The 13,579-nt window shown below is 41.6% G+C and overlaps 1 protein-coding gene across 2 annotated transcripts in view; it reads left to right on the forward strand.

Moving 5' to 3' along the window:
* DOCK3 (dedicator of cytokinesis 3) overlaps positions 1-13,579 on the forward strand; it is a 664,292-nt gene that overhangs the window by 538,018 nt on the left and 112,695 nt on the right. For both annotated transcript variants that reach the window (XM_032290004.1, XM_032290005.1), the window contains exon 22: positions 11,767-11,848. In XM_032290004.1, the coding sequence (XP_032145895.1) occupies positions 11,767-11,848 (82 nt within the window). The remainder of the gene's footprint in view (positions 1-11,766; positions 11,849-13,579) is intronic.

Raw genomic sequence — 13,579 nt, forward strand, 5'->3', positions numbered from 1 at the left:
GATCTCTCATAAGGCAGGTCTCGTGGTAACAGATTCCCTCAGCATTTGGTTTTCAGCATTTCTTATTTCTCTTTTGCTTATGAAGCTTAGTTTGGCTGGATATTAAATTCTTTGTTGGGATATAGAGTTCCAAGATGGCTGATTAGACACAACTCCAGCATACAACACCCAGTGAGAGAGATGCAGAAATCCAGAGATCTCCTAGCTCCAACCAAGGTACCAGGTGCATTTCAATGGGTCTGGTCCGATAGTGAGCAAAGACCACTGAGGGCAGACCAAGGCAAGGAGGGGTGCTGCTTCACCCAGAAAGTGCATCTGACCAGCTAGTTGGAGGCTCCCCCTCTGGCACTCTGGCCCAGATACAGTGCTTCCCCCAAAGCCTCAGCAATACACAGAACAGGGGATCTTTGCCAGTCAAGCACTGGGAATTACAAGCACTGAGTTGAATAAGAGCCTGCAGACTGAGCTATCACCCCTTGCACCTACCCAGAGAGAGAGGGAGCTATAAGTGGGAGCAGCTGGGCAGGCCCCTACCCCATGACTAGAGAGAGAAGAAGCTGAAAGGGGGAGATGGCAGGGTGTGGCTGGGCGGGTCCCTACCCTCCCCCACAAACCCCAGAGGGCTGAAGCCCTGACTCTAGTGGGTTGCATAGCCTGTGCCACAGTCTGAGCTGAATCCTGAATGATCCAGCCCAGTGGAGGAAGGGCACAACCCACCACTAGAGGGGTGGGACTGGGCTACATGTTTTAACAAAAAACACAGGAAGCCTATGTAGCAATGGGACAGCGTTCGTGACAACCCAGCAGTGCCTACAGGTCAGTGGAAAAGGCAGTATAATCCTCCAGTATAAAGAAAAAAGACAAAAGAAGCTTCCCTAGTAACCTGAAGGAGTCCCTAGAAGCCCAGTAGGGCCTCCACAGACAGACAAGCGACCTCATCAAGCAGCTCCCTGACACCGCAGCCAGGTAAATCCACAAAGATGGGGGAAAAAACAGCACAAAAAAGATGAAACCATCAAAGACCAGATCACCTATTCTCCTTCAAGGGATCACAACTCCTCAACAACACAGGATCACAACTTGACTGAGGAGTGCAACGAATTGACAGAAACAGGCTTCAGAAGGTGGATAATAACAAATTTTTCTGAGCTAAAGGAACACATTCTAACTCAATGCAAAGAAACCAAAAACCTTGAAAAAAGGTTAGACGAAATGCTAACTAGAATAACCAGCTTAGAGAAGAACATAAATGACTTGGTGGAGTTGAAAAACACAGCATGAGAACTACGTGAAGCAAACACAAGTTTTAATAGCCAAATCGATCAAGCAGAAGAAAGGATATCAGAGAGTGAATATCAACTCAATGAAATAAAAAGAGAAGGCAAGACAAGAGAAAAAAGAGCAAAAAAAAAAAATGAACAAAGCCTCCAAGAAATAGGGGATTATGTGAAAATACCTTATCTATGCTTGATCAGTGTACCTGAATATGATGGGGAGAATGAATCCAAGCTGGAAAACACACTCCAGGATATTATCCAGGAGAACTGCCAAGCCTGGCAAGGCAATCCAAATTTCAAATTCAGGAAATACAGAGAACTCCACAAAGATATTCCTCAAGAAGAGCAACCCCAAGACACATAATCGTCAGATTCACCAGGGTCCAAATGAAGGAAAAAATGCTAAGGGCAGCCAGAGAGAAACTTCTGGTCACGTCACCCACAGAGGGAAGCCAATCAGACTCACAGCAGATCTCTCAGCAGAAACCCTACAAGCCAGAAGAGAGTGGGGGCCAATATTCAACATCCTTAAAGAAAAGAACTTTCAACCCAGAATCTTATATCTAGCCAAACTAAGCTTCATAACTGAAGGAGAAATAAAATCCTTTACAGACAAGCAATTATTGACAGATTTTGTCACCACCAGACCTGCTCTACAAGAGCTCCTGAAAGAAACGCTAAGCATGGAAAAGAACAAGTACCAGTCACTGCAAAAGCAAACCAGTTGGCAAAGACCAAAAATGCAATGAAGAAAATGAGTCAAATAATGGGAGAGAAAACCAGCCAGTAACAAAATGGCAGGATCAAATTCACACATAACAATATTAACATTGAATGTAAATGGCCTAAACACCCCAATCAAAAGACACAGACTGGCAAACTGTATAAAAAGTCAGAACCGGTCGGTGTGCGGTATTCAGGAAACCCATCTCACATACAAAGACACAAATAGACTCAAAATAAAGGGATGGAAGAAGATTTACCAAGCAAATGGAGAATTTAAAAAGTAGGGGTGGCAATCCTAGTCTCTGATAAAATAGACTTCAAATCAACAAAGATCAAAAGAGACAAAGAGGGACACTACATAATGGTAAAAGAATCAATCTAACAGGAAGAGCTAACTATCCTAAATATATACGCCCCAACACAGGAGCACCCAGATACATAAAGCAAGTCCTTAACAACCTAAAACAGGATTTAGACTCCCACACAATAATAGCGGGAGACTTCAACACTCCACTGTCAATATTAGACAGATCAACAAGACAGAAAATTAACAAGGATATCCAGAACTTGAATGTAGAGCTGGACCAATGCAGAGCTTGAATGCAAGCAGACCTAATAGACATATACAGAACACTCCACCCCAAATCCACAGAATATACATTTTTCTCAGCAGCACATTGCACTTACTCTAAAATTGACCAGATCATTGAAAGCAAATCACTCCTCAGCAAATGCAAAAGAACAGAAATCATAACAAACAGTCTATCAGACCAAGCGCAATCAGGCTAGAACTCAAGATCAAGAAACACACTCAAACCCACACAACCACTTGGAAACTGAACAACTTGCTTCTGTGTGTTGACTGGATAAACAATGAAATGAAGGCAGAAATAAAGATGTTCTTCAAAACCAACCAGAATGAAGACACAATTTACCAGAATCTCTGGGACACCTTTAAAGCAGTGTTGAGAGAGCAATTTATAGCAATAAATGCCCACCAGAGAAGAGAGGAAAGATCTTAAAATCGACACCCTATCATCAAAATCGAAAGAGCTAGAGGAGCAAGATCTGAAAAACTCAAAAGCTAGCAGAAGACAAGAAATAACTAAGAGCAGAGCAGAACTGAAGGAGATAGGGACACAAAAAAACCTTCAAAAATTCAATAAATCCAGGAGCTGGTTTTTTGAAAAGATCAACAAACCGCTAGCCAGATTAATAAAAAAGAAAAGGGAGAAGAATCAAATAGGTGCAATAAAAAATGATAAAGGGGATGTCACCACTGATGCCACAGAAATACAAACTACCATGAGAGATTACTACAAACAGCTCTACTCACATAAACCAGTAAACCAGGAAGAAATGGATAAATTCCTTGACATTCCTACTTTACCAAGACTAAATCAGGAGGAAGTTGAAACCCTGAATAAATCAATAACAAGGGCTGAAGTAGAGGCAGCAATCAATAGCCTACCAACCAAAAAAAAGTCCAGGTCCAGACAGGTTCACAGCTGAATTCTACCAGACATACAAAGAGGAGCTGGTTCCATTCCTTCTGAAACTGTATCAAACAATACAAAACGAGGGAATCCTCCCTAACTCATTTTATGAGACCAACATCATCCTGATACCAAAACCAGGCAGAGACTTAGCTAAAAAAGAAAACTTCAGGCCAATATCCATGATGAACATCGAGGCAAAAATCTTCAATAAAATACTGGCAAACATATCGCAACAGCACATCAAGAAGCTTATCCATCACGACCAAGTAGGCTTCATCCCGGGGATGCAAGGCTGGTTCAACATATGCAAATACATATATGTAATCCATCACATAAATGGAACCAGAGACAAAAACCACATGATTATCTCAATAGATGCAGAGAAGGCCTTCGATAAAATTCAACAACCTTCATGCTAAAAACTCTCAATAAACTAGGTATTGACAGAACGTATCATAAAATGATAAAAGCTATATATGACAAACCTACAGCCAATATGATACTGAACGGGCAAAAACTGGAAGAATTCCCTTTGAAATCAGGCACTAGACAAGGATGCCCTCTATCACCAGTCCTATTCAACATACTATTGGAAGTTCTAGCCAGAGCAGTCAGGCAACAAAAAGAAATAAAATGTATTCAATTAGGAAAGGAGGAAGTCAAACTGTCTCTATTTGCAGATGACATGATTGTATATCTAGAAGACCCCATCGTCTCAGCCCAAAATCTTCTCAAACTGATAAGCAACTTCAGCAAAGTCTCAGGTTACAAAATCATTGTGCAGAAATCACAAGCATTCCTATATACCAATAACAGACAAACAGAGAGTCAAATCAAGAGCGAACTCCCATTCACAGTTGCTACAAAGAGAATAAAATACCCAGGAATACAACTAACAAAGGATATAAAGGACCTGTTCAAGGAAAACTACAAACCACTGCTCAACGAAATAAGAGAGGACACAAACCGATGGAGAAACATTCCATGCTCATGGTTAGGAAGAATCAATATCATGAAAATGGCCATACCTCCCAAAGTGATCTATAGATTCAACGCTCTCCCCATCAAGCTACCAATGACCTTCTTCACAGAACTGGAAAAAAACACCTTAAACTTCATATGAAATCACAAAAGACCCTGCATAACCAAGACAATCCTAAGCAAAAAGAACAAAGCCGTAGGCATCACACTGCAAGACTTCAAACTATACTACAAGGCTACAGTAATCAAAGCAGCATGGTACTGGTACCGAAACAGAGACATAGACCAATGGAACAGAACAGAGACCCCAGAAGAAACACCACACATCTACAACCATGTGATCTTTGACAAACCTGGCAAAAACAAGCAATGGGGTAAGGACTCCATGTTTAATAAATGGTGTTGGGAAAACTGGCTAGCCATGTGCAGAAAGCAGAAACTGGACCCCTACCTGTCACCTTACACTAAAATTCACTCCAGATGGATGAAAGATTTAAACATAAAACCTAACACCATAAAAACACTAGAAGAAAAAGTAGGCAAAACCATCCACGACATAGGCATAGGTAAGGACTTCATGACTAAAACACCAAAAGCAATGGCAATAAAAGCCAAGATAGACAAATGGGCTCTAATTAAACTCCAGAGCATCTGTACAGCAAAAGACACCATCATTAGAATGAATCGGCAACCAACAGAATGGGAAAAAATTTTTGCAATCTACTGATCTTACAAAGGGCTAATATCCAGAATCTACAAAGAACTGAAACAGATTTACAAGAAAAAGAAAAACAAACAAACCCATTCAAAAGTGGGTGAAGGATATGAACAGACACTTTTCAAAAAAGGACATATATGAGGCCAACAAACATGAAAAAATGCTCATCATCACTGGTCATGAGAGAAATGCAAATCAAAACTATACTGAGATATCATCTCACACCAGTTAAAATGGCAATCATTAAAAAATCTGGAGACAGCAGATGCTGGAGAGGATGAGAGGATGTGGAGAAATAGGAACACTCTTACACAGTTGGTGGGAGTGTAAATTAGTTCAACCATTGTGGAAGACAGTGTGGCGATTTCTCAAGGATCTAGAAATAGAAATGCCATTTGACCCAGCAATCCCATTACTGGGTATATACCCAAAGAACTATAAATAGTTCTACTATGAAAACACATGCACACGTATGTTTATTGCAGCCCTGTGTAAAATGGCAAAGACCAGGAATCAACCCAAATGCCCATCAGTAATAGACTGGACAAAGAAAATATGGTACATATACACCATGGAATACTCCACAGCCATAAAAAACGATGAGTTTGTGTCTTTTGTAGGGACTTGGATGAATCTGGAAACCATCATTCTCAGCAAACTGACACAAGAACAGAAACCCAAACACTGTATGTTCTCACTCATAGGTGGGTGTTGAACAACGAGAACACATGGACTCAGGGAGAGGAGCATCACACACTGGGGACAGTTGAGGGGGGTAGGGGAGAGATAGCAGGGGGTGGGAAGGGAGGGGAGGGTGGGGAAGGATAACATGGGGAGAAATGCCAGATATAGTATGCACCTAAAGTAAAATAAATTAATTTTTAAAAAATTTTTTGTTGGAATTTCTTTTCTTTGAGAATGTTGAATATTGACCTGCAATCTCTTCTTGCTTGTAGAGTTTCTGCTGAGAAGTATGCTTTTAGTCTCACGGGCTTCCCTTTGTAGGTGACCTGATCCTTCTCTCTAATTGCCTTTAACATTTTTTTCTTTCATTTTGACCTTGGAGAATCTGATGATTATGCGTCTTGGAGATGATCTTCTTGCAAGTATTTTTCTGGGGTTCTCTGCATTTCTTCAATTTGAATGTTGGCCTTTCTAGCTAGATTGGGGAAGTCTTCATGGATGATATCCTGAAATATGTTTTGTAAGTTGGCTCCTTTTTCCCCGTCTCTTCCAGGGACACCAGTGAGTTGTAGATTTGGTCTCTTTACATAATCCCATATTCCTCGGTGGTTTTGTTCATTTGTTTTCATTCTTTTTTCTCTGTTTTTGTCTGACTGTCGTATTTCAGAAGGCCAGTCTTCAAGCTCTGAGATTCTTTGCTGAACTTGGTCTATTCTACTGTTAATACTTGCAATTGCATTCTGAAATTCCTATAGAGTGTTTTTCAGCTCTATCAGGTCAGTTACATTCTTTTCTATACTAGCTATTTTGTCTGTCAGCTCCTGCATTATCATGATTTTTAGCTTCCTTGGACTAGCTTTCAGCATATTCCTGTAGCTCAATGATCATCATTCCTATCCATATTCTGAATTCTGTCATTTCAGCCTTTTCAACCCTGTTTAGAATCCTTGCTGAAGAGGTGATGCAGTCATTTGGAGGAAAGAGGGCCCACTGGCATTTTGAGTTGTCAGGGTTCTTGTGCTTGTTCTTTCTCATCTTTGCAGGCTTGTCCCTCTTCAATGTTTGAGGTTGCTGTCCTTTGGATGGGTTTTTTTCCCCTTTATCCTATTTGATGGCCTTGAGTGTTTGATTGTAATATAAGGTGGATTCAGCCAACTGGATTAATTTCTGGAACATTTTAGGGGACAGTGCTGAGCTCCCAATTTCTGGACTGTGCATTCTAACACAACTTGGGGACTTGTATTGGGCCCCAACTTTGTTCTCTGGCTCCTCAAGGTTAGGAATCCACTGTACTGGGTAGGGCGAGATACTCCCAGACTGCTGGCCACTCCACTTTGGCTGGTGTTGTAAGCCAAAGTGTTTCATAGTGCAGTGACAGCAGGATCTGTCCCCATTCACATGTGCCAGTAGTAGTGGGTACAGCAGCTGTGTCAGAGTACAAGCAGGTTGCGGGGAACCTGCCTCCCTGCAGGTGTTCACCAACATGACAGAGGCAACACAGCTAGGCAGGGCTGTAGCCCCTGTTGCAACTTTTGTGCAGTCACAGTGGAGGTGGTGTTAGTGCTGGGTTGGGACACTGGTGGGCACAGGTCTGGGTGCCTTCTCTGTGTCCTGCAAGCAGAAGTGGTCACTCAGGATAGAGGAGGATCTGCTGTTCTCTGCACAGTATCAGGGTAAGGGTGGGGCACTGGCAAGGCAGGGCTGGCTGGCTCTGTGACCGCCAAGGCTCCCATCTGCAATGGCAGTGGGAGCAGGGGGCCAGCTGCCCTCCCACATCCTAGCCCATATTTAATGAAAAAATGAAAGCAAAACCTTCCAGTGCAGATACAAGCCAGTAAAGCATTGTGGGGAGTTGCCATGGGTCCTGGTAAAGCTGAAGTAAGGGGAGGGAGCATGTGGGCTGGTGCATGGCATAGGGTTGCCCCAGTGGAACTCTCCCCCAGTCAAACACAATCTGTGTAGAAACTGTGGTGTGGGGCCCCCAGGTCACCTGAGGCTGCCTTGCAAGCAGGCGTGGCCACACTCAGGCCCCAGGAGAGGCCAGCTGACCAAGGGGTGCTCAAGTTAGACCAGCCCCATCTGATGGGCAAGACCACCCTGCAGAGTTCAGGACCAACAATTCCCCTAGGGCTGACATCTCCCATGGGAGCATGGGAATGGCCTATGGGAATGGCCATCCCTGGCTGTGCACCACTATAGATGCTCCCGCACCAAACCCCCTGGGCTCCACATCAGCTGGCTTGCTACCCCTAAGACTTCTCTGAGCAGCTCTCCATGCCAGGTCAAGGGCTCTCTTTCTGCCAGGGTTCCAGAGGCCATTGGTAAGAGCAAGTTGCTTCTTAATAGTTCAACTCACCTTTTCTCCAGAGTCATTGAGGACCAGGCTATTTTCTGTCTTTTTTTTTTTTTTTGAGACGGAGTTTCGCTCTTGTTACCCAGGCTGGAGTGCAATGGCGCAATCTCGGCTCACCGCAACCTCCGCCTCCTGGGTTCAGGCAATTCTCCTGCCTCAGCCTCCTGAGTAGCTGGGATTACAGGCACGCGCCACCATGCCCAGCTAATTTTTTGTATTTTTAGTAGAGACGGGGTTTCACCATGTTGACCAGGATGGTCTCGATCTCTTGACCTCGTGATCCACCCGCCTCGGCCTCCCAAAGTGCTGGGATTACAGGCTTGAGCCACCGCGCCCGGCCTTTTTTTTTTTTTTTAATAATAGCCACCCCAGTGGGTGTATAGTGCTATTGTTTTATGTTTTTTATTTGTGTTTCCTTAATTATCTTCCTTGGAGAAATGTCTATTCAAGTCATTCATCCATTTTTTTAAAAAGAGGTTATTGTTGAGTTGTAGGAGTTCTTTATATATTCTGGATATTAACCCCTTATCAGTTATATGATATATAAATGTTTTTCCCAGTCACTAGGTTGCCTTTTCACTCTGTTGATTGTGTCCTTTGAGGCACAGAAGTTTTTAAATTTTTGATGTAGTCCACCTTATCTATTTTTTGTTGTTGCCTATGCTTTTGGTGTCATTTTCAGGAAATCATTGCCTAACGTCACAAAGCTTTCTCCTGTCTTTTCTTTTAAGTGTTTTATTATTCTGGCCCTTACATTTAGGTCTTTGATCCATTTTGAGTTGATTTTTGTATATTGTGTAAGATAAGTGTCTGACTTCATTCTTTTTGCATGTAGATATCTAATTTCCCAGTTCTGTTTATTGAAGCTGCCTTTTCCCCACTGAATGGTCTTGGCATTCTTGTCAAAAGGATGGTACCTTGGCCCCTTGACCATAAATGTGAGGCTTTATTTCTGGCCTATTTTATCCCATTGTTTTATAAGTCTGTCTTTATACTAATTCAACATTGTTTTGATTGCCATAGCTTTGTGGTAAGTTTTGAAATCAGTAAGTATGAGACCTGCAATTTTATTCCTCTTTCTCAAGATGTTTTTGGCTATTCCAGCTCACTTGTGATTCCATATTAATCTTAGGATGGATTTTCTTTTCTGCAAAAAAATGCCATTAGAATTTTGTTAGGAATTGCATTGAATCTGTAGATCACTTTGGGTAGCATTTACATCTTTAATAACAATATTAAGCCTTCTAACTCATGAATACAAGATGTATTTCCATTTATTGGTATCTTTTATTTCTTTAAGCAACATGTGTAAAAGTCTTTTGTCTCCTTAGTTAAATGTATCCTAAATATTTTATTCTTTTTGATGCTATTGTAAATGGAATTGTTGTCTTAATTTCATTTCAGATCGTTCATTGTTAGTGTATAGAAATGCATTAGAAATGCATTTGATTTTTTGTGTGGATTTTGTGTTCTGCAACCTTACTGAATTTATTTATTAGTTCCAACAGGTTTTTTGGGGATTCTTTAGGATTTTCTACATATAAGATTATGTCATCTGAAAACAAAGCATTTTACTTCTTCCTTTTCAATATAAATGTCTTTTATTTCTTTTTCTTGCCTAATTTCACTGGTTAGGACTTTCAGTACTACGTTGAATAAGTGCCAAAAGTGAGCATTCTTATCTTGTTTCTGATCTTAGAGGAAAAGCTTTCAGTCTTTTACCATTCTGTTTGATGTTAGCTATGGGCTTTCAGCTGATATTTCAAACTATAGTTTGTTACATAGTTGCCATACTTTTACTTCTAGGAAATGATGGTAAAGCTGCTAAAAATGTCTTGCTTTTTCCATGAGAAACATTTGAATAGCTAAAATAGCATCCACAAAAATCGTCAAAGAATATTGAAAGACAAGCCATAAAAGAGATTATAGAACTAGTGAACAAATATGAGAAACACAGGTTATCTAAGACCATTAAAGCAAGCCAGGCATGGTGGCTCATGCCTGTAATCCCAGCACTTTAGGAGGCTGAGGTGGGTGGATCCCTTGCAGACAGAAGTTCGAAACCAGCATGGCCAATATGGTGAAACCCCGTCTCTACTAAAAATACAAAAATCAGGCAAGCATGGTGGTACGTGCCTGTAATCCCAGCTGCTTGGGAGGCTGAGACACAAGAATTGCTTGGACCCTGGAGGTGGAGGTTACAATGAAGCGAGATTGCGCCATTGCACTCCAGCCTGGGTGATGGAGCAAGTGTCTGTCTCAAAAAAAAAAAAAAAGAAAAACAAATAAGACCATTAAAGCAATAAGAAATCACCTTTTTTTTTTTTTTTTTTTTTTTTTTTTTTTGAGACAGATGGAGTCTTGCACTATCGCCTAGGCTGGAGTGCAATGTCACAATCTCAGCTTACTACAACCTTCGCCTCCCAGATTCATGCGATTCTTCTGCCTCAGCTTCCTGAGTAGCTGAGATTACAGGCACACACCACCACACCCAGATAATTTTTTGTATTTTTAGTAGAGACGGAGTTTCACTGTGTTGGCCAGACTGATCTTGAACTCCTGACCTGATGATCCACCCACCTCAGCCTCCCAAAGTGCTGGGATTACAGGCGTGAGCCACCACACCTGATGAGAAATCACCATCTTCTTATATGGAATTAACATAATTATTGAAAATGTAAATAAAACCCAATGGTGGCAAGTCTATGGTGTCACTGGAACTCTGATACTTTGATGTCACTTTGGAGAGCAAACTGTTCTGTGTGCTTTATATGCCTCATTCTATTAGTATTTATAGTAACTTTGAGATATACTATTCCCCTGTATTTTAATTGAAGAGAACAAGACACAGAGGGATTAAATAACTCGTTCGAGGATACAAAACTAGATATTGATAGGCCCCAGATATGACCACAGCCTATACTCCTGACCTCTGTGCTCTGTTACCATATAAATGTGTAGACCTTCTGACCCAGTAATCCCGTTCCATTCAGATGACTTAGTCCTTAGGAAAGAAGATAGATGGGATAGAGCAGGGGTTGGGACTGCATACTTTTATTCAGAGTCTACTATTAACTATCTGGTGTTGGATGTTCTGAAAACCTAGCAATTTAAGACAAGACAAAAATATACATCCAGTCCGGGTCTTTAGGAAAAGTTTTTTTTTTTTTAGACAAGGTCTTGTTTTGTTGCCCAGGCTGGAGTGCAGTGGCGCAATCATGGCTCACTGCAGCCTTTACCTCCTGGACTCAATTGATCCACCTGACTCAGCCTCCTGACTAGCTGGGACTACCAGCACATGCCACCAGTGATTTTAGTTGCTAATTAAAATGTGGCAACTCCTATGGACAAAGAGTGTTGTTTGGTCTCAGGTGACCTGAATGCTCCAAAGCTGTAATGGCCCTACCACGCCTTTCTAGCTCATCAGCAGAATATTATTTCCTATTTGCCTAATTCAGGGCTACAGACATTTCAAGCCGCATTACTTTTGAATTAAAGTGGGGTTTCTGGAACTGTTCTCTTTCCCAGGGAGCTCATCCGCTGTTTGAAGTGGTATATGGACTGTTCAGCAGAACTGATTCGGCAGGACCACATTCAAGAAGCTATGCGGGTAATGTACTAAACTCTCCATGCATAAGAGGCCCACTCCTGCAATTATTTGTGAGTAATCTCAGTGATATAATGTGCAGGACAAATGTAGACATCACAGTACAGTACACTGGCCTGCTTTCAGGAACGACTATCTTGATCCACATAATTTCTCTTTCCTTACCTTGATTTTGTCCGAGAAAGCCTTTATTCCTGATAATTTTATCTTGAAGGAGGAAGGGATGATGTGCGCATGGCTCCTGTCCATCCTCCCCTGCCTGATTTTTTACCCATAGTGTCAGTCCTTCCTTCCACTGGCTAAAATATTGTAACTCCTTCTAAGCCAATGTTTGTAACAACATTGATTAAATTAGGATCTTCTAATAGTATTATCTTTTTTGGTAGTTACTAAGCATTGATTTTTTGAACTGTTTTAAGCAAAAAGAGCTGAGCGGATGCACTGTAAGTGGATTTGTTTCAAACAAGATAATCTTAAAATTGTGGCCTTAGGAAGAACCTCTGGTCTTCCATGGTCGTGACCATTGCCAGCATCCCTGCTTGGACAGGTTCCCGGACAAGGCAGCCCTTTGCATTGCTATGTAGCTCCAATTGACAGGGAACTGTTCTCATTGTGAGTTAACTCCACTGTCTAGTAACGTCTTTTCATGGCTACTGCTTCTGCTGTAAAGAAAAGCAAAGTAGTTTTGCTTTATTTCTGTCCTCTTTTAATAGCATGTCATCTGCACCAAGTACTGGACCTGTATTTTTGTATTTTCCACATCGTTAGCATGTGTAACAGAATGTTTTCTCAAGCATTATAAAACTGAAGGAGCAAAATCAAATCATAGATTTGCATTTACTCTGCCTATTCTTTGCACATTCTGTAAAAAAGTCTGAGGCTACAAGGCTCATTTCTGTCTTCTTTCATACAAATGTCTACTGAGCACTACTATCCGTCCTAGGGGATAAGATGCAGTGATGAATAAGACCACCCCATCTTCTTGAAGAACACATCTGCAATGTCCTAAGGGGAGGCAGGCACAAACACAAGTGTAGAGCAGGGTGCTGAGGCATGTGAGGAAAGGGCCTGAGTTCTCTTCTCAGAACCCTAGCACCTCTCAGGTGCCTAACACAATATTTGAAGGGATAAAAGTTGAGTTAAATGCAAAAGATTCTATATGAGCCTAAAAAATTATTGCCTAAGCATACTGGAGAAAGCAACACAGAAGTTATTTTCTCCTAAAAATCATTCATTTATTCATTCAGTCAGTCAATGTTGCTTGATACTTACCATGCTTCAGACACTGTACTAACCACTGGAGATTCAGGAGGGGCCCAAACAAAAATGGCTACGGCTTCATAGTACTTTCATTCAAGTGGGGAAAGACATACAATATATGTAAAACAGATAAATACATGTATTTATCCTAGTTCTAATGTTGCCACCAACATTGGCTTACAAAGTCAATTAAAAAAAAAAAAAAACTAAAAAACTTTGCTGGCCATGGCAGCTCACACCTATAATCTCAGCACTCTGGGAGGCCAAGGCAGGAAGATCACCTGAGGTCAGGAATTCACGATCATCCTGGCCAACATGGCGAAACCCCATCTCTACTGAAAATACAAAAATTAACCGGGCATGGTGGCATGCGCCTGTAATCCCAGCTGCTCAGGAGGCTGAGGCACAAGAATTGCTTGAACTTGGGAGGCAGAGGTTGCAGTGAACTGAGATGGCGCCACTGCACTCCAGCTT

Source organism: Sapajus apella, unplaced genomic scaffold (assembly GCF_009761245.1).
Source record: "Sapajus apella isolate SASKATOON/1434 unplaced genomic scaffold, GSC_monkey_1.0 scaffold23, whole genome shotgun sequence".
In the NCBI taxonomy this organism is placed as follows: domain Eukaryota; kingdom Metazoa; phylum Chordata; class Mammalia; order Primates; family Cebidae; genus Sapajus; species Sapajus apella.